Genomic DNA, 27,110 nt, shown 5'->3' with positions numbered 1-27,110 from the left:
GGACCAGCATGGGGAGCGCCTGAAGGAGGCGGAAGGTCGCATTTCGGAGCTGGAGGATGGCGCCGTGACTGGCATGGCCAAACTGTCGCAGATGGACCGGCTGCTTAAGATCATTGCTGACAAAAATGAAGATCTAGAAGCGCGTTCCCGACGCAACAACGTGCGCCTGGTCGGCCTAGCGGAGTCTAGCGGTGGAGGCCGCATGGAGGACTTCATCGAGCGTCTGCTCATTGACAAATTTGTCCGAGACTCCTTCTCGCCGCAGCTTGTGGTGGAGCGTGCCCATCGCTCCTTGGGGCCGCGGCCGGTCCCCGGGGCTCCGCCGCGCCCAGTCTTCATCAAATTCCTCAACTACAGGGACCGTGATGCCCTGCTGCGACTCGCCAGGGAGAAGCAACCGATCCTGCACGAGAATGTCACCATTTCCTTCTACCCTGACTTTACCCAGGCGGTGCAGGAGGCTCGCCGCAAATTTGCCGGAGTGAAGAAAAGGCTGCAACAACGGGACATACCATACGCCATGCAGTACCCTGCCAAACTCAAGATTACTCTTCACGGCAAGCCCCTGTTTTTCGGTAACCCGCAGCAGGTGGAGGACTTTCTGCGGGAGCAGCCCTCTGCGGCATCACAACGTGGTAGCCCTGGGGCGCAGTCGGGCTCTTGCTCCCCGCTGGATGCGTCGGAAGGATGAGTACTGCTATCCTGGTTATTTCTGTGTCTCTTCCCCCCTACGACTGTCTCTTCCCCGTGGTGGGCACTGCCTTGCCCCTCATTGCTCCTGTTTCTTTCAGCTGGCTGGGTTTGGGACCGGGCTGTTGCCATGGAGTGACTGTTTGTATGAGGGGGCTCACCTCTGTCCTGGCAGGAACTGCTTCTGCCTTCTGCCTTGTCCTCCGTGATAGGGGGGCTGGCAGCTACTACTTTCTGGAACCCTGCTTGGACCGTTGTCCACTGCTTATGCCGTTTTGGACCGGACATGGAACTGTTTCGCCCTGGCACTCCCCCCCCTGTCCCACGTAGTCTCCTCACCCGCAGGGGTGCTGGTGCGGTGGGTGCAAAGAGGGATTGGGGAGGGTGGGTCTGGCACCCTAGCGGCTCCTATTGAGGGTATACCCCACTTCTATTGTTATGTTCGTTGACAGGGAGGGGTGGGAGTCTAGATTCCGGCAGGATTGGGCTGCTGCGGTGGGTGGGGGTGGGATGGGGGTTGGGGGTTGTTTCAGGGGATTGATGTTTGGGGGAGGGGGGATTTGTATCTGTGACAACACACTTCAATCTCGGCACATGCACTGTCCGCTATTTAGGCTACAGCTCAGCTGCTTTGGGTATTGGGGCCTACGAGGGGGTGTTTGGCACTTTCCTGCTACTGGGCGGGCTGCTCTGCGGGGAGCGAGGGGCAGCCTGCGGGGTCTCACCAGGATTAATGAATGGGGTCTCCACGAGTAACATTGCTTGGAGAACGGGGGGAGCAGCTGGATCAGCACAGTAAGCTTAATATCTTGACATGGAATATTAGGGGGCTGGGAGACCCGCGCAAGCGCCGCCAGGTCCTGGGTTATCTGGACCGCCACTGCATACATATAGCGTTATTACAGGAAACCCACACTGACCCCCATAGGGCGCCTACATTCGCGTCACGGTGGGCTGCATACAGTCTCTTTTCTTCCTACTCCACTTACTCCAGGGGAGTGGCCATCCTTGTCAAAAAACACACCCCGTTTGTTCACCTGGGGGATAGACTCGATCCCGAAGGCCGTTTCTGTGTGGTGTGGGGACGGATGGGCAATGCTACTGTTACACTTGTCTCCTCCTACGGGCCTAACGTGGATGGTCCTGCGCACTTCATTGCCTTATGGGAAGTTATTTTGGAGATAGGCTCTGCACACCTGATTTGGGGAGGGGACTTTAATGTCACACTTGATCCCGCCCTGGACCGTTCCAACGCGGGCGCGGCGCATAATCCTCGCTCCCAGGCTTACGTTCTAGACCTCATGGCGCAGCACTCGTTGCTTGATGCATGGCGATACATGCACCCAGGTGCTAGGGAGGGCACGCACTGGTCGATGTTGCACTCCACTTGGGCCCGGTTGGATTACATGCTCCCGTCGAGGACACTGGGGACCTCTCTCTTGGGGGCGAGACACTTACCTCGCACCTACTCCGACCACGCGCCTGTGCTCCTTACCCTGGCCCGGTCTGGCCTGGTGGGGGATCCGCTTCCGTGGCGCATGCAGCCTCACATCCTCTTGGATGAACTGTTTAAATATGAGATGGGCCAGGAGATCACAGAGTTCATCGACCGTAATCGGGGGACGGTGGATAGCGTGGCGACAGTATGGGAGGCCTTTAAGGCCACCATGCGGGATGTGTGTATTTCTAAGGGCTCGGGCGTGCTCCGCTCGCTTCACGCGGAGCTGACGGCCTTGGAACGAGCTTTGCAGACGCTGGAAACTGACCCTGCCTTCATGCGAGATCCCGCGATCCAATTAGACTACCGCACTAAGCTGACTGAGTTAAAGACTGCGGCTGAGAGGGAGGTGCGCTTCCGCGGTAAGCACTTTAAGGCACGCGCGTATGGGGAGGGGGAGCGCCCCGGCATGTTCTTGGCGGGGGTGGTTCGCCCCCCCCGCGGCACTAATCACATATTGGAGGTCAGGGCTCCGGATGGCACCCTGCAGCGCGACACACCCTCCATACTGTCTACCTTCGTGTCTCATTATTCCGCCCTGTACACATCTCAACGGGTAGCGCCCTTGGAGATGACCGACTACCTGTCTGAGCTCACCCTCGGATGGTTGTCGAATGCCCAACGTGAGTTACTGGCGGCCCCTATAGGCCTGGATGAGATCAAAGAAGCCATCATGCAGACTGCGTCGGGAAAATCCCCAGGCCTGGACGGTTTCCCAATTGACTATTATAAAACCTTCATCGACCCGCTCGCAGCGGTTCTGCGTGAGGTGTTTGAAGAGGCTAACGAGACTGGCTCCCTCCCGCCCAGTATGTCGGAGACGCTCATTGTCTCTCTCCTTAAACCGGGGAAACCCCCGGATAGCTGTGACTCGTACAGACCTCTCTCTCTCATTAACAGTGATGTGAAGGTCCTGGCCAAGGTGCTGGCGAACCGGGTAAACCTTCTGGTCGGGGGGTTGATACTGCCGGATCAGGCGGGTTTCATTCCGGGCCGCTCCACATCCCACAATTTGCGGACGCTTTTCTCGGTGCTGAATAATGCGGACCCCTCTCTTGCTTTGGTGGCGGTTTTCCTGGACGCCACCAAGGCGTTCGATTCGGTTGAGTGGGACTACCTCCACTTGATCCTTCAAAATATGGGTATGCCTGTGGCGTTTTCTCGGTGGGTTCAGATACTATACTGTAGCCCTAAGGCGAGGGTTCTTATCAATGGCCGAGTCTCAGCTCCATTTCGGGTGACTAGGGGTACCCGACAGGGATGCCCGCTGTCGCCTCTTCTTTTTGCGCTGGCAATGGAGCCCCTGGCGTCCTGTCTTCGGCAGAACTATCTCGCGGCCTCCCTGCGATGCCAGCAGCGGCAGGTCCTGCTGTCGCTCTATGCAGATGACCTCACACTCTACGTTAAGCATCCGCGGGAGAATCTGAACCCCATCCTTCGAGAGTTTGTCCGCTTTGCGCTCTACTCGGGAATTCACATCAATTGGGGCAAATCCACGGTTTTCCCCCTCACGGATGGTATAGAGAAAATTCCACTTGATTATCTGCTGGAGTGGTGCGATGAGAGCGTGAAATACTTGGGAGTTTGGGTCTCCAGGGACCGGCAGGAGGTGCTGCGTATGAATTATGGCAGGGCGCTCGAGACCATACGCTCGAATGTGGCCCGGTGGTTGACCCTGCCCCTAACCATGGCTGGTCGAGTTTCCCTTATAAAGATGGTCGTGCTCCCCAAGCTGCTCTACCTCTTCCTCAATATTCCGTTTCACCCGGGCGGGTTTTTCTTCCGGGAATTAAGATCGGACCTTATCCGATTGGTGTGGGGGGGGAAGAGACCTCGGCTCAGGTGGTCGGTCCTTACTCGGCCCTATGGGCAGGGCGGCTTCGATATACCGGACTTTCAACTTTATTATCACTGTGCTCAGGCGCACTATGCGTACTACTGGTATCGACCTTTGCCCTTCATGCCGCAGACGGCGGTGGAACACTGGTTGGCGGATCCGGTGCCGCTTGAGGGGGCAGTCCTCGCAGAGGTGCCATCGTCCCGTGCGGAGCGCAACCCTGTGCAGGCCACGGCGCATGCTTGGGGCGCGATCGCGGATCGTCTGGGGTCGTCGTTTCTCTACTCCCCACTGATGCCCCTGGTGTACCACCCGGCTCTTCCGCTTCTAGGAGAAGAACTGTTCCGGAGAATCAAACTGAAGATGGGGTTTGCTAACTGGGGTGACCTCTTTCATGCGGGTAGATTTCGCGATCTCCCGCTCCTCTACGGGGACGTTGTCCCTACCCCCCCTGGAAACTTTTGCCTTTATTCGCCTCCGAAGTGGGCTACAGAAAGTGTTACCGGCATATCCGAATGAACCTCCAGTTCTGGAGCCGTTTCATAATATGCTTTCTTCTCCTTCGCCTTCGCATATGGTCTCTGCACTGTATCGGGGGATATATGACCGTGACGGGGGCCTGGTGCTGCGGTCCCGTGCGGGCTGGGAGGCCGAGATTGGCACTGAGCTCACGGATGAACAGTGGGGGTTCTGCTGTTCGCAGACTGAAATGATCTCGTCTAGTAGTAGGTTCCGCATCATCCACTACAAGTTTCTCCATCGCCTCTACTGTACTCCTGCCCAGATGCACAGATTCCGTCTACGTGATGACGATCGCTGCGACAGGTGTCATTCTCCTGGAGCGGACTTCTTGCACCTGGCCTGGACTTGCCCCAGCATAGACAAATATTGGGATCAGGTGTATGAGGCCTTGGGGGAGATGCTGGGATCCCCGCTGCCGCCCTCTCCTATACAGGCTCTACTGGGGTATACTCGGGATGTGCCGAAGCCGGATCGCCGTTTTGTAACCTGCGCACTGCTGCTTGCCAAGCGCCGCATAGCGTGCCGATGGGGGCGGGGGAGGTGGCCCAAATTTAAGGAATGGCTGCGGGATATGGTTACTTGTCAGGAGAATGTTCTGTTGTATTCAGAGTTGCTCCCACCCAAATCCCGTCCCCCCGACATTTGGGGACCTCTGTCACAGTACCTGGCGGCGAACAGCGCCCAGCGATCGCCATCTGCGCCCGTAGGGGTGGACTCACCGGCGGGTGGCTCCGGCTAGGGGGGATGCATGTGGTGCGGTTTCCCCTGGGGAGAGTCGTCCGGTCTGCGGATGGGAGGGGTGGACGCTGCTGGCTCTGGGGGTCCCCATGACGGCTGCCTTGCGATCTTTCTCCCCCACAACGTGTCGGCACACTGCCGCTATGGCCCGTCTGGGCTCTCCGCGAATGGGGATGGGACGGCATGACTATGTGTCTGCAGGGGTGCCCTGTACGGTTGGGGCGGGTATACAAGTACGCGCTGAGGGGTAGTGGCTCTCTGCAGAATAGGAGGGGAAAATGGAGGAGGCTCTGGGGAGGAGGGTTATGGGCTGCCACTTGTCAATGATTGGACTGTTAACTGTGCTCTGTTTTGCTGATGGTGCCTTTTTCATTTGCCCATATTGCCAATGTCCGGATAAGTGTGTAATGCTGATGCACTGTATGACAAGAAAAGTTAAATAAAGAGTTATAAAAAAAAAAAAGAATGTTAAACAAAACAGTATAACATATACGCACAAAATGTTCAGATACTTATGATCGTGTCGTTTGATATACACTAAATCTGTTTGGAAACTGCATAATACATACCACCAATCATAATAGTGTACTTTTATATGCACTAAATATGTATGTCATGTACATAGCATGCACCACAAACAAAATTGTCTTCTGTGGATTTAACTATAATAGTAGTATGATGAGCGAGATTTAGAAAATTTGCAGGTGCGACTGCATACGTGTTACACATTATTCTTCAACCAACAAACTTCAAGACACTTTGTCAAAATATGAGAGAAAGGTCAGGCTTAAAAAAGAGAACTCGCAGTAAGTTCCTGAAGTCTACACCCCAGGGCTTCTCATGTCACAGGCCACTTTAGAGTCATGAAGCACACAGCAAATTATTATTGCAGTCCCCTGCATCGCATGAAGAGTAGGCCACATGTAAAAAATATCTTTCATATTAGCAAATTATGGTGCATCAATCACTGTTAGAAATGTGATGCAACAAAGATTTTTGTCATTCTCTCTTTTAAGTTTCAAAAGATAAGTTTATTGAAAATATGTTATAAAGTAAACAACAAAGTATAATGTTAGAGAGTGTGGCTTTTTATTTTTAGCAAGTATGTGCAGTAAATAGGTGTGGAGTTACAAAAATCACCATGTGCTCAAGTTGGCTCAAGAAACATTGGCCAGCTGGAACTCCATCATGACAGTGATTTTAAGAAAATTGTGACTACTCTCACCCATTATTTCCATTTACTATCTTCATTTCTATATATGTGTTATAGCTTTTTTTCAACCCCAAATGAATTAGAGACAAATACCAAATAGATACAAATGCATACGAAGCTAAGGGGCATACATTGTTTTTATTCCAGTGGTTTATATGTTGCAGTCACTAGTTTGGATTTCAGCTGGCACTGACACATATCCAGCTCAGGGAATTGCAGCCACTGACATTGGCACAAACACGTTCACAGCTCTTCTCATAGCACACACCTTCATCATCCCGGAGAGCAACATTAAGTACATTCTGGATACTTGGCAGCTGGATTTCTTTCACGGGGTACACCAGTAGAGATGGGAAGGAAATACACTTTCTTATAGTACATCAGCGAGTCATGTATGAAGCGCTAACGGACCTGTGTTGTTTTCTGCTTAAATGTGTGACCTGTGTCTTTTCCCTGCCCATGCAATAATGGCTAAAACCAGCGAACTTTAGCTTTTGTGGCGCCCAATGCAACAATCTTTGTTGGTGGCCTCCCACGACCTCCTTTACAGATTCCCTCACTACCTCTCTCCAACAGTGCCCCTCATCTCTCCTTAGATCCTCTTTTACATTTATCTATTTTATAGTGCTACATCACAATTTAGAGAGTAAGAGCGCTTTACATCAAAAACATATTATATATAGACAATGAGTAATACAACTGTGGAAATCAATGCACCGGAAATGTTAGTTAAGGCAACAAGGACTACAAGATTTCTGAGTCACATATCATACATACTGTTGTGCATTATTTGTTAACCCGTTTACCGCGACGGTAATTCCGCCGCGGTGCGGGCGTTCCATTATGTGGGCGGGGCCGCGTCGGCCAACGGACGTGCTCAGCACTACCGAGGTAGTGCTTGCGACGGCCGTTGGCCGACGGGCACAACAAAGTGGTTAAGAGCACTTATGGAGAAGTGAAGAGATAGATTTCCTATGTTTTCAGGCAGCACAGTAACGCAAGCTGTTTTCAGTGTTGCACAGAAAGGGGGAGAGCATAAGAGTACCACATCTACTTATATATGGTGCAGCTGCACTGTCCTCTAGTGCCGATGTACCTTAGGCTGCCTTGCACCAATGCACACAAACCTTGCACCATAGTTCAAAGGTGTGTGTATGCGTGAAGTATAGGTTTTTATAGTGGAAGGGTACCTATCCAGCACCATATTCTATGCTTTGATAAGGTTTAACACTTTGTCATTTTGTAAGTGTGCAGTACGGTGCAGCATACATCCAAAGTTGGAAAGCTTAGGGGAAAATCTTTTCTCCAACTTTACACCTGCCTCAGGCAGGCAAACTCTTTTGATACAAATCCCTTTGTACCAAATTCCATGAGTGGTGCATGGGAACATCCTTGTACCACCCATGGTATGCCTCCTTGACGCTAAGTAGTGCATAGTGCTACTTTATGTTACTTCAGGGCTGCTTTGAAACTCAATTTAGGATTTGAGCTGAGAAGTAAATCCCAAAACAACACCAATTTGTAATATTTTGGTGATTTGAACCAGGCGCAAAGTGGTAATAATTCTTCCCCATAAACTCAGGATGTGAAGCCTGACACTATTCAAAGATTTGAGGTGTCACACTAATAAAATCGTATTACGCCCCTTTTAGCAACCTCAGAATAATAAAAGATTGAGGAATAATCAATAAGGTTCTCAATCTATGCCTTACAGGTAGTTTGCATGTATTGCTTTGATGCAGTTTGCAGCTCAATGTGCTATATTAGAAGGATTCTAACTTTCCAATATCAAGTAAAAAAGGATCTCTCAATCAATCAATCAGGGGGTTTGTTGAGCGCGCTACTCACCCGTGAGGGTCTCAAGACGCTGGGGGGGGGTGGCTCACAACTCCATTTAGCTGAAGAGCCAGGTCTTGAGGGCCTTCCTGAAGGTGTTCAGGGAGGGGGGCGAGTCTGATGTCTGCCTGGAGCTCATTCCAGGTTTTGGCCGCATTTTGAGGGAAGGATCTTCCACCTGCTCTGGCTCTGAGGATACGTGGGGTTTCGGCCAGTGCGAGGTTGGCAGATCGGAGGTTTCTTCTGGGTACGTGGAAGTTGATTTTGTCGTTGAGGTATTCGGGTCCGGAGTTCAGATCTCTGTGATAAAAACTGTAACCTAGGAGCTATCTACATTCTTACAGATCTCTTATATGTCTGTTACACATTCTGCTTTGCAGTTAGAACATTAACATTCTATGCTACTTTATCATGAGTAACTGGGACTACAAAAATCACAGATCTATTCTTTTAAGTGCATTCACCACCAGAGTTATCAGGCCATAGTTCTTATACTCTGAAAAGTGCCAGAGCTCTGCATGCTTCTGTTATCTCGCCTAAGCCTATCATGCAAAGGGTGCGCCATTGAACTTGCAAATTGGTGTGTGACACTGTGTCGCACTGCCCTTTAAGCTGGCAGAATGAAAGCAAAATCTGTCCTAAACGCCTGCAAAAGAGCACTATAAATATGTCCCTTTACTTAACTGAAGAGCACTGGAAAAAGCTTGCCTTTATTAAGTAATTTGAAACCAAGATGTTTTGCACGTTTTGTTTTCAGAAAATAAATATAGCTTAGCGAGCTCTGTCAGGCTGCCTGTGTGAAACCAGGGGTTTCAGGGGAACTGCCAGGCAGGGGATTAACCTGAAAAAATAAATAGCCCCCACTTGTACTTACAACTGAGCTGACTCTTCAAGGCCTAATCTTCACCTCCTCTATCTTTCCTCTTTTCTCTCCCATTTTTTCTCTCTCCTTCTCTCTAATCGCCCCCCTTTTTAACTTCTCAATATTACTGTGGCTTTCTTCTCCAATTGTCTCTCTGCTGTTATTGCACTTCTTCCTGTTTTTGCGTTTTCATCTCTTTTTTTCGTTTTCGTCACCTTCCTTATATTGTCTCTATTCCTCCCTGTCTCTCCATCAGACTCCCTCTGTGTTCCTGTTCTTCCCTCTCGCTCCTCTCCTTCTTCTCTCCCTGTTTTAACCCCTTTCACGCCTCCTTCGTATCTCCAGGAAAATTGACACAGCAAGAGTACATTTTTCGGATAGGCATGTTACAAGGTTAGACAAACACAATCAATCATGTGTGCCACTATTAGTACAAAAGTGGGCAAACGTTAATGCATTTAATAAAATAAAGCTATCAGTCAGACAAAAAATGCACCACACCTGAGAAGGGTTGCATCTCCATTCCACCAGCATGTTTGATGTTTTCATTTGTAACGGCCAAGATTAATATAGACATGATGTGACTTAAAAATTCGATTTTGTGGATAGAAATGCACCGCTGTCTACTTTGAGCGAAATACATTCTGGTTTAAAAAAAAGATAATTTTTTCTGCAGTCTTCAAAGTCTGAAAGGGCAAGCAGTTTTCGTTTTTTTATTTTCAGCACTTACTTTTCATTTATGGTCATATGCTTTTAATTTGGAATGAATATGTTACCAATGTGTGGGGAATGCAGGTGTGACAGTCTTCCAACACAGATGAAACACTCCAACAGAAGCATCTTATTAAAGAAGAGCGGGAAGAGAAAGGCAGTTGAAGACTTGGTCTCCCAAATGCAACTTTTGTCCAAACTGAAAAAGGACATCTTACCAGCCATGAAAGGTAGGAACTGCGCTCGAAGGCAGAACTCCAATTCTCTGTCACTGTCTCACACAGAAGTTGAAGCAGCCGGTGGAGGTCCTCTGGGGGTTGTAGCCGTAGCGGCTCCTCCACTAAGGTGGAGGAACGTCACCCTCCTGCTTTTAAGCAATGTCTCTAAAGGAAAAATACAATTATAATAACTCTAAGGGCCTGATTATGATAGTGGTGATTCCGCCATTGGCAGCCTGCCGGTAGCGGTTTCACCGCCATCATGCGGCCATTCTCCGCCTGCAATATTAGGATGGCGGGTGGAGTGCTGGCGGATGGAAAACCTGTCCACCAAGGGTCTGACACAGGCAATCATACCGTTGCCTGTCAGACCCGGCCAGCATCCACAAAATGGTGGTGGTACCTAGCAGGCACTGATTACCAGATTTGGATGCTGCATTCCGCCAGCCTTTGAATGGCGGTTCATCCGCCATTCAAAGGTTGGCGGAGATGGACTTTGGGGGCCCGTTACAGGCCCCCCTTGTTCAGGGGCACTGCACTCATGCACTTGGGGGGCACACCAATGGTGCCGCCCTACAGTTCCCTGCACCAGGTGGCAGGCACCGCGTGGTGCCTGCCACGTAGTACAGAGAAATGCACAACATGCATTTTTAACATTGTGGCGGGTGCTGCAGCCAGCAGCACCCACCACAATGTTAACAATGCCTTTTGCGGCCGACACAGTTGTGGTCGCATTTTAATATGTATTGCGGGAACGTCGCCATATGGGCGGGCGGTACCGTTTACCGTGACGATGGCGGATGGACTTGAGTCTGTTCGCCATTGTAATCACCCCCTAAGTTATTATCATTTTATGTTTTTCTTGTTGCGGCAGCTTTGCGGGTGTGACGGAGCGCGGCTGCTCTGTTGACAAAGTAGGGGAACAGAGGAGTGGTTGGCCCTCTGGGGTCAGCCAAACATTCATGCACACTTTGCATGTTCTCCATCCAAGCTGCAACCTGCAACCTGCAGCCTGTATTGAGAACATGCCCAGCCTCCCATTCTCTGGCGGAGGGACGATCCACGGAGCTCAGACTAATCACAACCCTACATTGCAGTGTTGTGATTGACCATCAGGAGGATGGGAGCCGGGTGCATCCTGCTTCCTGCCCTGGCAGCGGGTAAGAGGACCGAGAGGAGGTGGCGGCGATGGTGGGCGGCAGCGGCAGACAGGTAAGTGTATTTTTTTATTTCATTCCCTCCCGTCCTAACCCCCCACCGCCTTCAAAAAAGAACTGCCACTAAGTTGTAATTGTACATAGGCAGGCCTTCACCAACGTAAATAGGCCTGCAGACTAAATTCCCCATGAAGGTCAGTCGCTGCAACAAATAAACTGAGCTGGTGCAGTCTTGCACACTGTTAGTTCCTCGCCCAGTGTTCTGGAGCTTGGTAACACCCTCAAGTCCCCCCAACCACCACTCAACCAGATGAAGCGGGGGTTAACGATGCCACTACTGCCAGGGCTCATAAGTGGCAAGCCATGGGTCACACACTCATGGCCCTTGGCAAACCCTAAATGACCGCCACGGCTAGTGCTTGCCTGTCTTAGATCCGGCAATACCTTCCTTATTCCTATTTCTGTCACATGAGTTGTGGTTGTGTTCCATTTCATTAATTACATCATCATCTTTTGTAGTGGCCCTCCTATAGCATGCATTAGAATATTATATGGTACATTTCCAGTTTACATTATCTGTTGATGCTTTATCTTGGTTGTAGGTGTAGCGCTTGTGACTTAGTAGTTGCTTTGCTTTCTGGGATGTTATATATTTAACTTTCTCTGACATTGTATCTGAAAATAGCGTAATGTAATAGAATGAATAAATACAATTTTTTAAAGTTTATACGTTTGTTATTTGCATATAATATTATGCAACTACTTCTATTTTATTCATACTCGCATGCATGTTTTTTTCAGATGTTTCACACTGTTTTTCAGCTTTTCCATTGGAGGTGTTTGTAATGTAGAGCAGGTGCTTTCCTTTCAGTTGCAAGAAAAAAAGCATTATTTTCATTTAAATGGCTATTTGTTAGTTGTTTGTAAAGGTTGAGGTTGTTATATTTATTTTCTCTAATGCGGCCAGTTTAAATTTTTTAATACTTTAGGTATACTTATTTTGTTATATCTTTTTGTTGGTTTGTGATAATTGTGTTTTTTCTGGCAGGTTATTACTTTTCAAAGTCGATTTGTTTTCTTTTAGGAAGCATATGTAAAGAGATATAGAAGTTGAAGAGTGTTTTGTTAATTATTTGCTATTTTACATTTTGATTTTTATTTACAAGTAAGCTTTAGTTTAAATATAAGTTTTACTTACTTGGTTAGGTAGTTGTTGAGATTTATATATTTCTTCTTTAAGGTTTCTGGTCAGAGAATCCAGCAGGGTTTCCTCGTCTTGCAGTGTTTGTCATTTTTGAAGTATTTAGTTGATAAAATTAGTCTGCTTTTTATATTGTTAATTTAATTATTTGTCTGATTTGATTGGTTAAGGCTGCATATAGTTTGAGGTTATTGGTTAGTAATGTAGTTAAAATGTTTTTATGAGTTATGTCCTTCTATGGTAAATGCTAATTTTGATTTTATTTATCATCTTTGATATATAGTTTCATCATTTTTAATATAATTTTATTTATAAATACATGTATTTATTAATATTGAGATTGTTGTGTAAATGTTTGTAGTAAATGCAATATTGTTGTTAATGTAGTTATATATTTTATTGGGGTAAATTATAAATATTTTAGTGATGTAATATTTATTTGTCATTTAAACATGTATACAATATTTTAGGTTTATTGTAAATAACTGCTAAACGTAAAAAGTGCTTTTTTATATTTATCAATGATAGTTTCATTATTTTGGTGATATTATTGTAGTCAATATTATGAAAATCGATATTTTTCACATATATGTTTTTTAAAGGTGACAATCTTTTTTATTCTGATGTTTGTGTTTTTGATACAAGTAAAAATCAATAGCTTTAACAACGATATTTGTGTTCTTGATATTTGTGGTTTTATGAGTTAAGTATAGGAAGGATATATTTTTGTTTCCTATATTTCATTTCCAATATTTTCGATATTATATCAGTGATCCTTTCATAACACTGGAATAGCAGCAATGGTTCAGCAGCAGATCACAGAATGTTATTGTTCTTTCAACTTTATGAGATCACTGGAATGTGGCTTAAATATGCCAATTGTTTTCTGTGAAAATGTCCGTCAGAATGCCCAGAGTTATACTGGCCCCTCTCATGTCTTGTGGCATCTTCAAAAGTTCTCATCATCAACAGTCTAATGCTATTTTCAGTGTCTCTACTGTGGGTTCAACAAACTTTATTGCTTCTGTGCATACGTGGGTTATGTGTGTAATTCTGCCTTCATGTGTTTTATTTCAAAATCTGTTTATTGAATTTTTCTTCAGAGAGTGTGACACAAAGCATTACATAGGCAACATCAGTCACAAAAACATTCATCCCGGGTGTACAGGTCGCTCATAAAGGTTACAGCTTGTCCACAAGGTCCGTGGCAAATGAATTGTGCAATAATACACAGCATCCTTATAAAGTATTGTGTTCAGGCCCATGGTGCTGAGCATCAATCAATCCTCCCTTAATAATAACAAAGAAAGGAAACTTAACTATACCTAAAAACAAACAAAACGGTGATGTCATGGTGCAAATTAGAATAACATGAGCAGGATGACTGGGTCACCAGGTCCGCTATTCAGGTGCCCATTGCGCTATTCAGTGGTCCCAACACTTTGATGTGCTTAGATAAGGAACAAGTGTAGGGCCCTAAGCCAGGGACTGCTTGCTGTCAGGGGGAGCCCCGCTGATAAATAGCTTACCAACGGAGACCAAATGTAAGCAAAGCTTTACCTCGTGTCCTCAACTACATCAGCTATGCGCTCCAACGCCAAAACTCTCCACAGTCTCGCATGCCATTGGGTTAGTGATGGTGCCTCTTGTTTTTTCCACGCAGCCGCAATTGTCAAAGCCACATCACTGATTTATCCCCCTGTGTTTCACATTTTAGTTTGTGATCACAAACTCCTAACAAGATCTGTACAATGGAACTAGAAATAGGATAACCTAGGATAAGCTTAATTTGGGACAAAATTTCCTTCCAGAATGGTTGTATGGAGGGGCAGTCTCACCATATATGCCTGAAATTGCCCAACACCCCACAACCCCTCCAGCACCTGTCTGATGAACTGCGAAAAATCATGTGTAGTTTTTGAGGGTAAAGGTACCAGTCGTACATAATTTTATAGTGGGCCTCCCTGAGGTACATGGAGCGGTTGAATTTCACTGTATCTCTGCCTAAATGTTCCCATTGCTTATCATCTAAGGGAGTAGCCGCGAGTGCGTCCCAAAAATGCTGGAAACGTGGGGTCGTTCTGGGACTCATCGCTTGTATGAGAGCATATAAGTAGGAAATGCAACCTTTAGAAGAGGACCCTGATTGTGCAAACTTCTCGATGGGGAGCAGCTCTCTGGTGGCAGCCCTTCATGTGTTTTACATACAAACAACCAGCCATCACCTAGGCAGCTGTGATTGGTCCGTTTGGGCTGAGTACCCACACCCACCCACCTTTTGCCTCTCATGAATAGTGTCTGTCAGGCTGAACAAATGTCAGCCTGACAGAAGCTGTTCATTTTCAGGTCAGGCAGTGAGGAGACAGACATGCGCTAAATGCGCAGGATCCTAGCTGCTTGAGCTGAACTTTGCTGGACTGAGGAAGTCACAGCTCCTGTGGGTGTGACCTCCTCAGCTCAGCAAGGGTCCACGAGGCCCTCCCATCAGTGACTAGGGGTAGCGTGACTGATTGCCTCGTACCTGTGTGCTTCCGTTTTAAGCCCTGAAGCGCCCAGGGTCGAGTTTCAATTAGTGACACTTCATCACAGAGTGGGAGGGGGCCAGCAGTTTCACTGACTCCATCCCACTCTGTGATGACGTTGGGATTGCTGCCTTTCCTCATTGGCTGACCTAAGGTCAGTCAATGAGGAAAGCAGCAGTCTCAAGCCTCCTGGGCCTCCGACCTAGAGCTGCAGGTAAGTGTGTGTTATTTTTAATCAATGTTGGGTGCGTGGGCGTGTATGTAAAAATTATTGATGAGTGTTGTGAATGAATGTGTGTGTGCACACGTGTGTGAATGCATGGCTGTGAGTTTATATGTGTGCATGTGTGTCCTGTCTGCTCCCCTTGTGGTAAGCATGTTGAGATCCACCCCCTGTGACCCAGAGTTCTCACCAAATTATTTTACAGAATCCAAAATAATAAATGCAGATGAAAGAACACATTGTGATATAACTTTGGAAATGAATCTCGGTTGCATCAACTTCATATACATTATCTTTCAGTTCGATGTGTTGTCTGGGCGATATTTATGTATTTCTGCATAGCTAAATGTGTAAGTTGACAGATAAAGTGAAGACAAATGCAAATAAGTTCGAATGGCCATTCTTTTTACTTTCGCTTACCAGATGTACATCAGAATAAAGGTATACTTCCTAATTTGGGGAGTTCTGAACAGGTCCATGAAGGAAGGGACCTGCTTCTCATTCCCACAGACAGCATCCTCTGTTTGAAGTCTCTAAAAGAAAATGTGCAGCAACAGTTAGTCTCTTTACAAAAAGATGCACATTCATTTAAACTGAAAAACAATTTATATCAATTTGTCTTCTGAAAAGTAATTTTCCAGCAGGGCTCATATTGCGATTGTAGTTTGGCAAATAGCATACACTCTCCTCCAGACATAGCCATTCCATCACATGAATCTATTATCATGCATTTCTAATTAAATTAGATTTACACAAAAGTTGCATATTTGTAGAGCATCTTCTGTGAATTATGTGCAAACAGATGTTAGCAGAGCCATCAGTGTTTTTGCACACCGACTAGTGTGAGTAGTGCAGCCAATGTGTCATGGGCCCTAGGGCAAGGAAGTAAATGGGCCCCTAGCTACTGTCTGAATCATAGAAATACAGCAAAAATCAGGGTTCAGTGGGACCCTCAGGCATCTATGCCCCTGTGCCATTACATCTGCTGCACCACTGGAAGCTATGAACCTGACTGGTTTGCAACCTGCTGTTCATTTTGTGATGTGTTGCATCAAAAAATGGCCATTTACAGTCAATCGCAAGTTCTTCTTCCTCTCTGATATGTATGAGACTGAACTCACTTTCAAGTTCAGCAAGTCGCTCCACGGACCACCGTAGTCCCCTAAAACTCCCAAAAACTATCAAGCGAAGGAGAAATAAGGAGCACCTTTCACATTTGAAAACCTATCCATCGGTGATGTCAATGCTCACGAAGGGTGTAAAGAGCTCCAAATAGGGTAAGGTGGCAAAGGAAGGGGCAAAGGAGGCCCAGGATGACCAGGAGATGGACACCCATGTAAAACCGGAGAATGAGGAGGGCGTTCAGTCCGCTCTCCCAGAGGTTAAAGTGCCTCCTTATCCCATCCTAATTATTCACCATCAGAACACAGGCGAAAAACTTCAGTCATCCTCATTTACACAACCACTTGGTGGAAATTCTTTGCAAGCAGGAGTGGAGGACAGCGAGATGGAAATGGATGTAGCTGAGGGCAAAGCAGAAGTCTTTCTGGTTTCGAGCTTGGACAGAAAGGAATTGTCATCATTATCACCATTGATAGGGTTGGTATCCTTGTTTGATAAACCCCAAACCACCCCCAGAAGAATCATTGAGTGTAAATCTGGTGCTCCCCTGCCAAATTTGTGTGAGCAGGCGTCACAGGTGCCACAGCTTGTAGATCATAGCCCTGTACTGGTAAAAATGGAGGACTATACTCTACCGGACATCGCTATACCACTGGAAAAAAACAAAGTCTTGAAGGCGCATTTAATAAAATCAAGCACCATGGATCTGGACCCGGGAACGAGACTGTCTCAGGTTTTATTAGCTGGTTGCTCCCATATGCCCGCCCTGTACAGTAGTACCCCCACTAGTTTTTCTCATGTTCATTCACTAGAACTGTCCGATGTAGGGACATCAGAAGCATTTCTGGATAAGGGGGGAAATTACATTTTGAACTCAGTCGAGAATGTACCTTAGAGATTTTTTATGCATTGAAGAGAATTCTCTCATCAATTTTATCCTTGTTGGAGAAAACAACGGTAAATTCTGATCATATATTGGAGGTTCTCTCTCCTATTTTAATGGGATCCAAGAACTTAACTTGGTTAATCAAGTAACAAACAAATTAGCAAAGGTCCCTGATATAGATTGCCGCTCAAGGTAACTCCAGTTACGTTCCCATTGCAGGTATACCCTATTTTTAGAAAATGTATCTTAAACAACTCACGTATGGCAGGTCCCTCGATTAAACCACAGTTTACTGAAGAGACTGCTAATATTTTAGTCACTGCACCCCTAGGGAAGGTTGCCCCACCAAGAGAAAGTAACACCCAACAAAGTCAGAGGGGGAAGAAGAACAGTATTTGACGTATCCCTAAACGGAAACAGAAAAAACTGCAGTTCCCTACCGTAATTGAGGAGTTAAATAGTACAAAATCACCATTAAGTAGGAAGGTCCTTGGGCCCTTGGGGCAATCTTTATTGAATGTTGGTCATAACGCAGGGCTAGATAATGGTAATCAGCCAACCTGCTCGGACTTGGTGTCGAAGAAGCCACTGAGCCAAGAGGGTAAGGAAGAAATAGGGTCTCCCAAAGTCATCATGGGTGACACTGAGATTCAGAGTTTCCCCTGCAACACTTTTTTAGCTCATCAAGGAACACATAGAGACCCTACACCAGGAAATGTACTGACAAAGTCATATGTTTCTGTGTTAGAACAGGGTTTAGTTAGTGGAGGTGCCCCTCTTCCTCTTTTTGGACGGGATACATCCCCAGTCCGGTTTGATCCCGACCAGCAGAGAGTTGGGGAGGGGGACTTAATCACAGTGTGTAGCAGTAAGAGGGTTAGGTCTGAGAGGGGATCGGTCTTGGGGCCAATTGGTAAGAGGCATATAGGGCACACATGGCCGGGTATCGGTCAAGTGAACAGGACCTTGCTCTTTATTTCCCTGTTTGACACTGACTCAAGGCTACTGACTAGAAGCACCCTTTTTCAGTTGTTATCAGAAATAGAGGACTTGCGACTGGTAACAAGCAAAGACCTCGAGTTGGTCTATTCAGACCTGAGGAGTGACCCTCCAAACACTACAGTCACATTCACGTCAGGGGTAGTTTCAATGCTAGTAATAGCCAATGTAGATTCCTTTAGGAAAAGAGGAATAGACGTGCTCTCTTGTGTGAATCCTTGGCCTGTCCCGTCTGAATCCTCAGGGAAGGTGCCAGGTAGCTGTTTCCCTACTCCCATGGGCGTTGTAAATCCTATAAATCCTAAAGATATTAGAATATCAGTAGGGAGAAGCCTAGGAAATAGAGAAATTAACATTATATGTTCCCAAGTTCAAAGGCCTAGTAGTCCCATTGTGGAGGTGAAATGGCCCAATGGAGTTCAGTGGCCCGTACCCTGAATGGCTCAAAAGAATCTACAAAACTGTCCTTGTTGCGGAGGTAGCCAATTGGGAAGAATTCTATCCTGGAATCTAGCGGGGGTATGAAAAAGTAGTCGTAAGCTCAAATTGTTATTAGAATATGACCTAAAAAAATTTGCCCCCAGGAAGCCTGGAATGGTGGGGATTTCCACTTCGAGAATTTCTATGTATTTTTATTTTATTTCTGTGTTTTATAGAGTGTGAACTTGACCCGTTAGGGTATCAGAGCGCTTTACAGGAAAACATAGCATTGCATAGACAGGCTTAGAATCACCAGGTAACGGATCGAGTAGTAGGGGGGGGGGGGGGCAGGATACATAAGAGAGAGAAGGGCACGTATTTACAGATTACATTTACAATTACTCAAGATGAGACAACATATTTACAGGTTACATTTACAATTACCCAAGACTAGTTCCCAAGGTTCTTGGTGGGGTGACTAGGTAATCCGAAGGGAGGCAGTAGACAGCCATAGATCAGGGCCATAGTGGTGGTTGAGGCAAAGATTAAATGAGAAATTTAGCCATAAGGAAGGTTTTGGCATCATTTTTTAAGCGAGCCAGAGAGGGAATTCTTCTGATCACAAGTGGGAGAGAATTCCATATTCTTGGAGCAGCCCCAGAGAAGGCCTGATTGTAAGTTTTTTTTCTCCGAAAGCGTGCAGGTTGGAGCAAGAGGTCTCTGGCAGACCAGGGGTTTCTGATTCCTCCGGAAATCACACGTTTCTGTGCAAGATATGCTGGCTAGTTAAAATATAAAGCCTTGTGCGTGATGCATGCTAGGTTGAGCTGTATTCTTGCGTCAAGGTGAAGCCAGTTCAGTTGTGCAGCAAAATCTTCTCTAAAAGGGCATGCTAGTGGTGGTTTAGCTATTTTACTTAGCTGTACCATAAGATGGGATCCTGTGATTTACATTCACCCCTCAAAGTGATGTATGAGAGTGAAGTTGAGGATGGGTGAAGATAAATCAGGGCAAGATGTTTTCTTTATTCTGGTAAACGTGTATTTTCCACCCGGGAGAGCATCCAAGTCATTGGTTGATTCAATCTGTATCTATGTGCGAAGGATAATTAGCACTGAAGAATGCTCGTGAATTATGACGGTGGGTTATTTTAATGCTAAAATATCCAACAGTTCTGTCATGTCTTTTTCAAATCTCGAGCTGAAGGGAAGTATGGTCCATTCCGGATTCTTTACTGCCCGATCATTAAAGATCAGATAAACGAGGCCTGTTACTATTGCATAATTTGAGAATGTTCGACCTAGTAATGTTAAATGGCAGATTCCCAAAGGATTCCCCAGCCTCCTATACTTACCGGGCCCATATGGTCATTCATTAATTGATTACATAATGGTATCTTACCAACCTGTTGGTGTATGTACACAATTTAAGGTACTTCCAACAAGCATGAGCGATCACAGAATTCTGGCTGTTAATGTTGATGTAGAAATTGAGAAGCCTGAACTCTGGAATCATAGTGACAAAAAGGTTTCATATAATCGCAGTAATGGGCGCACTTGTTGGTCAAATAATTTGCTCCCAAGTTTTAAGAGAGTCTTTGAAAATATGACCTTTATTTGCACTCAAGTAACCCCTATTGACAGGTTTGAGAGAATCCTGACTTCAATTAGATCATGCGGAAGTAAAAAGCAAGTTGCCAGTTTTGCACCACCAGTGACTAAATCATGGGAAATCAAAAAACTAAATCAGGAAATGAATGCCTTAATTAGAGAACAATTTAGGCTGTTCACATTATCAAGGCAAAGGGAAATCCGTAGACTAAAACAGGTATGGAAAAGGAAAAAGGTATCAGAACGTATAAGGGTCGAAGACTCAAACTGGGTTAAACTTCGAGAGGTCGCTCAAACTGCTGACACTAGGAAATATTGGGCACTGATAGCAAAAGTTTGCAATGTGAGAGAGAAGTCAAAGCTGATTTTGATTTCAGATGCAGAATGGTCTGCGTATATTTCCCAGCTGTATGCTTTAAATTCCACAGTTGGATGGAATCACGATGTGGGCTCTGCCTCTTCCGTGCGGAGCGATTTTGGAGCACCTTCGTGCATTGAAATAGAGGGTTATATTAAAGGGGCAAGATACTCCAGTGCGATGGGCCCAGGTGATGTACCAATAGCCATAATCAAATACAGGATGGCGAAGCATGGACGGAATTTTTACATCCACTGTTTGTTCACTGTAATACCCATTACGACATCCCACAATCCTGGAAGGGAAGTATAATTGTTCCATTATCTAAAAGGGTCCAAACAATTCCCCTGCCAGTTTAAGACAGATCTCTCTCCTGGATGCGACTGGTAAATTATTTGCGAAGAGCATTCTAACCCATCTGCAAGACTGGGCCTTTGGAAATGGTCTCATCCCCGTAAAGCAAAGAGGATTTCGCAAAAACAGTGGTACCCTGGATAACATCACCTCCTTGCAAACTTTAACTGAAAAATATCCAGTGAGCCGGGGAATGCCGTTATATGTGGATTTTATAGATTTCTCTACGGCATTTGACCGGGTAGATCGGGGGACGTTGTGGAGAAAACTGGCCACCATGGGGATACCAGGGAATCTTTTACGATTGGTTATTGCACTGCACTTCTCTACTTGGACGCAGGTTTTATTGGGGGGAACAAAGGGCCTTGCAAGAAAAATAGACACTAAAAATGGGTTGAAGCAAGGGTGTCTCTGGCCCCTCTTCTTTTTTCCATTTATGTTAATGATTTGCCAAGAAGAGTGGGGCTCAGCAAAGGGGATTCTCCTAAACTAGGAAACTTAAAGTTAAGCTGCCTGCTATATGCAGATGATGCCATATTATTGGATTTAACTCCAATTGGACTTCAAAGACGCCTTGCTGAGTTGATTAGGTATACAGAAAAATACTACTTAAAAATGAATATTTTAAAGAGTAAAGTTATGTTTTTTAGCTATCGGGAATGTGGAGTCAGAAAGAACTTACATTGGTTCTTGGGAAATGAGAAAGTAGTAAAGTTTTATCCATATTTAGGAAAAATCTTTACAAACAGGTGTTCCGGTAGCAATCACATGGATCAATGTAAGGGCAAGGCAATTTCACAGGCTTTCGCAATTAATCAATTATATATACACTGAAAAAAGACACTTTGCACATATTTTATCAGTTTATAAAATAAAAGATACCACCAGCGTTGAGCTATGCTTGTGAAACAATAGATGCACAAGAGTGGAACAAATTTGAGAAAGTAAAGGGTCGGATCTGGCACCAAATATGTAATCTGAATTGCGCTGCTCCTATCGCAGCAATTCGGCTAGAATTTGGTTTACTCTCCACTTACGTGCTATCTATGGCTGCGTGCTTAAGATGGAGCAACGCACTAGTAAACAGCTCTGAGAGTGCCTTACGGGTAGCACTACGTGAGCAAATCTTTGTCAGCATGAAAGAAAAGAGTGCTCTGTTTTGGAATCATCAAAAAGCCATGAAACTGTTCGGCCTAGAGATGGATAGTGTGGCGGTAGTCTGTAAACGTGCTTTGAAAACCAGAATAAATAAAAAAATCTACGGGTATCTCGCGAAAGAGATATTATATTGTGCGCAGAGAATAGCAATAATGATTGTATTGTGGGGAGTAGTATTCATAAAAAATCCCAACCATATGTTTTATGGAATCTCAAACATGGAGTACGTAGAGTTATTCTGTTGCTTAGGCTGAATTTACTCTCTTTAAGAATAGTAACAGGAGCTTGGGAGGGCATTGCCAGACAGGAAAGACTTTGGGGTTTATTCACAAGAACGTGTGATAACTACCGCAAGAGTAGCGTAACGCAACTTTCAATATCGCAGCCTATCGCGGGAAAACAACCCCGTGTCAATGTGGAATTCACAACATGGCGGTACCATGCGATAGTCTGCCGAAAACGTGGACAATGTCCGCGATACAACCACCCCGACAGAGATAAAAACACAAACCACAACACCAGGAAACCTAAGATGAGCCCTTCCGCGATGAGGAAAGCAGGGATAAGCAGCGCGATGGCAGCAATACCCACGCGCAATGCGTGAACAAGCACAAGAACAGCATAAAGGAAAATGCCACTGAACAAAATACAGCAACAGCGGAGTACCACGGATGCACCCTGGCCAACTGCAGAGGACAACATGCACACCACAACATCCAAGCACCGTGGAAGGACAGAACCGACAGGCACACCACATGAAAGAGACCAGTGGCAGACAAATCAGAGCCTCAGGAGCGACACACACACCGTGCAGCATACGCACATAAGCAGAAGTGCACCTCGACATCCTGGTACAAACAGCAACTCCTCCACAACTGAACACAGGACACAACTGGATTGGCAAATGTGCACAACCAGGCAAATCACATCTGTAACCCCAGGGATATGTAACATGACAATGCACAATTCCAACCTGTAACCTGCAAAAATGTTTTATTCACACATGCAGTGCAATTGGACATCTACTACTGTCCCATGATTGCCACAGACGGACACAATGTGATGTGCTCATGAGAAGTAGGTGTCAATGATGTAGTTCCTATAGGCCATTCCTGCCGCAGCTGCAGTGGGATGTGGGCCACCAGCCCCATCACCATCATCATCGTCCGATACCTCTGGAACTGGGATCCATGGGGCCCGGTGCGAACACAGATGTTGTGCAACACACAACATGCAACAATCATCTTGCACACGATGTTCGGGCTGTACAGGAGCTTTCCACCTGTGCCGTCCAGGCAACTGAAACATGACTTCAACACGCCATATGTGCATTCAACAATGCCCCTGGTGCGTATGTGGGCCGCATTGTACTGCCTCTGGGCAGGTGTGTTCGGGTCCCGGAGGGGTGTCATCATCCAAGGGCAGAGTGCATATCCTTGACCACCTGTGACAGTGCAGGGAGAAAAGAGTCAATACTTGTTTCGGCAGGATGTGATGGCAGGCCCACCAATACAGTTACGCCTGTGCTGGCTGTGTGTGGGGTGAGTATAAGCCAGCCCTCAGGGAGTAGCTGGTGCTGGCAACAACACCAACAGTCATCAGGCACTCAGACATGCAATGTCAGAACCACAAGGGGGGATTACTCGAGTCACACAGGGCCAGTGGCCCCGGATGCACAGCAGATGACATGGGCCCACCGCCATGGAACGCTGACCTGTGGGAGAATGATGCAGGGTCATGGGGGAGAGCAGTGCCTCACATGTGTCAGGGCTGCATTCCGCATTTCCACACGTCCAGCCGCTGTGTGGCTGTGGTGCCGTGAAATGTCTGTATTGGGTGCAGGGGTAGCCCAGGATGACCATGGAGTGGTGGAGTCGTGTCTGGTAGGTGGTCATGTAGTCTGACTTGTCGAATGTGCCTTGGTCACGTGTGCATCCCCACAGATGTGCTTTGTGCGTTGGTGGCTGTAGTATGTGTGGTGTGTTGATTTGGTACTTACCAACGAGCAGTCCCATTCCATTGTGCCATCTTAGAAGCGCTGGTTGATGATGGACTGTCGGAAGATGAAGGAATCGTGTACACTGCCTGGGTAGTTGGCGACGACATTGGTGGAGGGTATCCCCGGTGGTCCACTATTGCCTGCACATTGATGGAATGCGTGTGCTTTCTGTTGTGGTAGTGGTGTGCAATATCCGCAGGGGGTACAAGTGGAACATGTGTGCAGTCAATTGCCCCCAACACGGCCGGGAATCCGGCTATGGCATAGAAGCCTTGCTTTGTCTCCGGCTGTTCCTGCGCAGTGTTGGGGAAGTGAAGGTACTGAGGTATGAAGCTGAGGATGGCATCCAGGACAGGTGTGATGAACTTTGATAGGGCTGGTTGTGAGACTCCTCTGACTCTGGCAGTTGTTGGTTGGAATATCCCAGAGGCCAACAGGTGCAGCACAGCCAGCAGCTTTGTCTGTGGTGAGATGTTGGTTCTCCGCCGTGTTGGGACCGTCAGCCTGTGGGCGATGTGGGTCATGATGCGAAGAATAGTTGTCCTTTTGAGCCTGTAGTGGGCAATGACTTCCGTGGGCGTTAGGTCTGTGATAGTGGTGCGTTTTCGGTAGGTCCGCTGTCTTACTCTACGCTGCCTCTGTGGTGGTCCGGGGGGGGGGGGCGGATCCGGTCCTGTGCGTGGTGGTGGTGGGTGTTGTGGCACTGTTGGGGCTCCGAGCTGCATGATGAGTAGCTCCATGGCATCGTTTGTTCTTCGGGTGTGGCAGTGTGCGGGACTCCATTGCCTACTGCAGGGAGTCGTCCGTCTTTACACCTGCTTGAGGCAGGTGTTAAATACCTGCGGCCACCTTGGCTCATCGCCTGTTTTTGGTTCGCTTTGCAGTTCTGTCAGTTCATTGTGAAAGTGGTGTTGTTGTTTTTTCGTGTGTTTTTGCATGGGAACGCCTACTCTGCATCTCATTAGAGTTAGTTGTCGGTGTCCGCCGTGGAGTTAGATTTTGGGGCAGTTATTGCAGGAATACAGGCGTTGTCTGCAGTTTGCACCTGCTTGTGAATGGGGTGTTAAATCTATCTCCACTTTTGTTGCGTTAAGGTGGAGTTAAATCGGAGTTGTCTCCTTGTGAATATGGCCCTCTGTCACTTATGTAACTCCTGTATACAAGACTTTAATCATGTTCTATTTGTCTGCCCCACACTACAACCTTTACATCGCAGATACCTAAGGAATTGTTTTTTAACTGTCTGCTGGCAACTCCATCTGAATTAGTTTATTTTAAAAATGTTAGCTTTTTTAAACAATTTTTAAATACATTTTAGAACAATATTGGTTCATTATGTATATTTCCTAGCACTTGCACTTTTTCCTATCTTTTTTGCTGCTAGTTACTGAGTACTGTATGCTGAAATTGTACATCTCTGCCTTATTATGAGCTTTTTAATTTTTATAAATATTTTACAACTGTTAGTTATCGCGTATTTACCCCGGATTTGTATAACTCTGTTTTTTCTGCAAAGTTTTTAATAATTCTTGCACTGTCATTATGCTGCTGGCTATTTCGTACTGTATTGTGAATTGACAAATCCCCGCTTTTTACTACATGGTTTTAATATTGAAAGTTTCTATTAGAGCATTAGATTGTAATCTTTGAAAAAGTCCTGTAATCTGATTTGTTATGGATCAATCTACTTGGCACTTGAAATGTTCCTTGAATGGTTTCAGTGTATATTCCTTTTCTCTGTTTTTATATGAAATGATGAATTTAGTACTGTTCAAATTTAGAAAATTGCTTTTTTAATGGAGTGATATGTTGATTTTTTAACGTATCTTTTTAATTTTATGTGAAACTCTTTGGAGTCCCAAATCATAATAAATAAACTTGTAAACTTGGTATTCCTTGATATAAAAAATTAAAAAATGCAATATGAAGAATTGTATTGACCTTTGTCTCCTGACTGATCCCTGATCTAAATTATGAGCTTTTTACACAGGTAGAGTGCAGTATCACTACCAAACATCCCCTCTTTGTTTGATGATGTTAAAGTCTGGTTGTATATTGTCAGTGACTATGGCAACCTTCATTGCAGAAATTTGGTGAAGGTGAACTGCACCAACGTTGACAGACACAAAACGAGACGCCGACTAACCGCGGGAGCATCAGAAGACGCTGTATGCCTTAAGCAAATTACTTCAGAGAGAAAGGAAAACGCATGACAGAGCCCTAGAAGCCCCACATTGGAAGACCCAATAGATTAAACCCGGCAGGCAGTCACTGTACCTGCAAGAAATATCATATATTTCAGTGGAGAGATGTCCTACCTGAAATATGTCAAGCCCTGAAGAAGACCTTAACACAAATAGAATTTTCTTGGTCCCATCTTTATAAGGTGGAAACGCGTTGGCACTGATTACATAGTGGTTCGGAGCAAACCAGGAAAAGAAGAGAGTGATCCTTTAGGACTGTCTAGTGGCATGAACTCTGCCCCTCTATACGAGTTTTTGGAAATAGTCTCCGACCCTATACAGGACTTTATAAATTAAGATATCCTGAGGACCAATAGATATATGGTCCCAGTGTATTGCATGTTTAAAACAGTAGGACAAAAGGGAATAATATCAATCGAAAAGTTATATCGATCAAAAATGTGTCTATTAGGTGTGTAATGTCAAAAAAGTACATTCTATGTTTTTCGTTTAATCCGTCTAAAGCTTGTTTTGAAACGATATAAATGTGTATTTGTTGTGTATATAAATGTTTTATACGTTGTCAGAAACACAGGAGATGTGTAAATATGTCTGATGAGGAAAAATTCTCAAACCAAATTTTTTTTTGATGAAAATGAAAAAAACTGCGATTTAAAACCCAAAGTCAATTAAAAGGACTTTTGTGGCCAAAAGAAATAGCGTGATTGATGGTGCCAGAGGTATTTTGTTTATGTACTTGTTATTATATTCATTCTAGCCTCTGGTCCCCTAA

At 45.8% G+C, this 27,110-nt stretch overlaps 1 protein-coding gene across 1 annotated transcript in view; it reads right to left on the bottom strand.

Moving 5' to 3' along the window:
* LOC146820844 (solute carrier family 22 member 2-like) overlaps positions 1-27,110 on the bottom strand; it is a 384,966-nt gene that overhangs the window by 144,461 nt on the left and 213,395 nt on the right. Inside the window, exon 6 of the mRNA XM_085611653.1 lies at positions 15,649-15,761. Within this exon, the coding sequence (XP_085467779.1) occupies positions 15,649-15,761 (113 nt within the window). The remainder of the gene's footprint in view (positions 1-15,648; positions 15,762-27,110) is intronic.

This window comes from Triturus cristatus, chromosome 6 (assembly GCF_964204655.1).
Source record: "Triturus cristatus chromosome 6, aTriCri1.1, whole genome shotgun sequence".
Classification (NCBI taxonomy): Eukaryota; Metazoa; Chordata; class Amphibia; order Caudata; family Salamandridae; genus Triturus; species Triturus cristatus.
The sequence above is the reverse complement of the archived record's forward strand: the minus strand, read 5'-3'. Positions and strand labels throughout refer to the sequence as shown.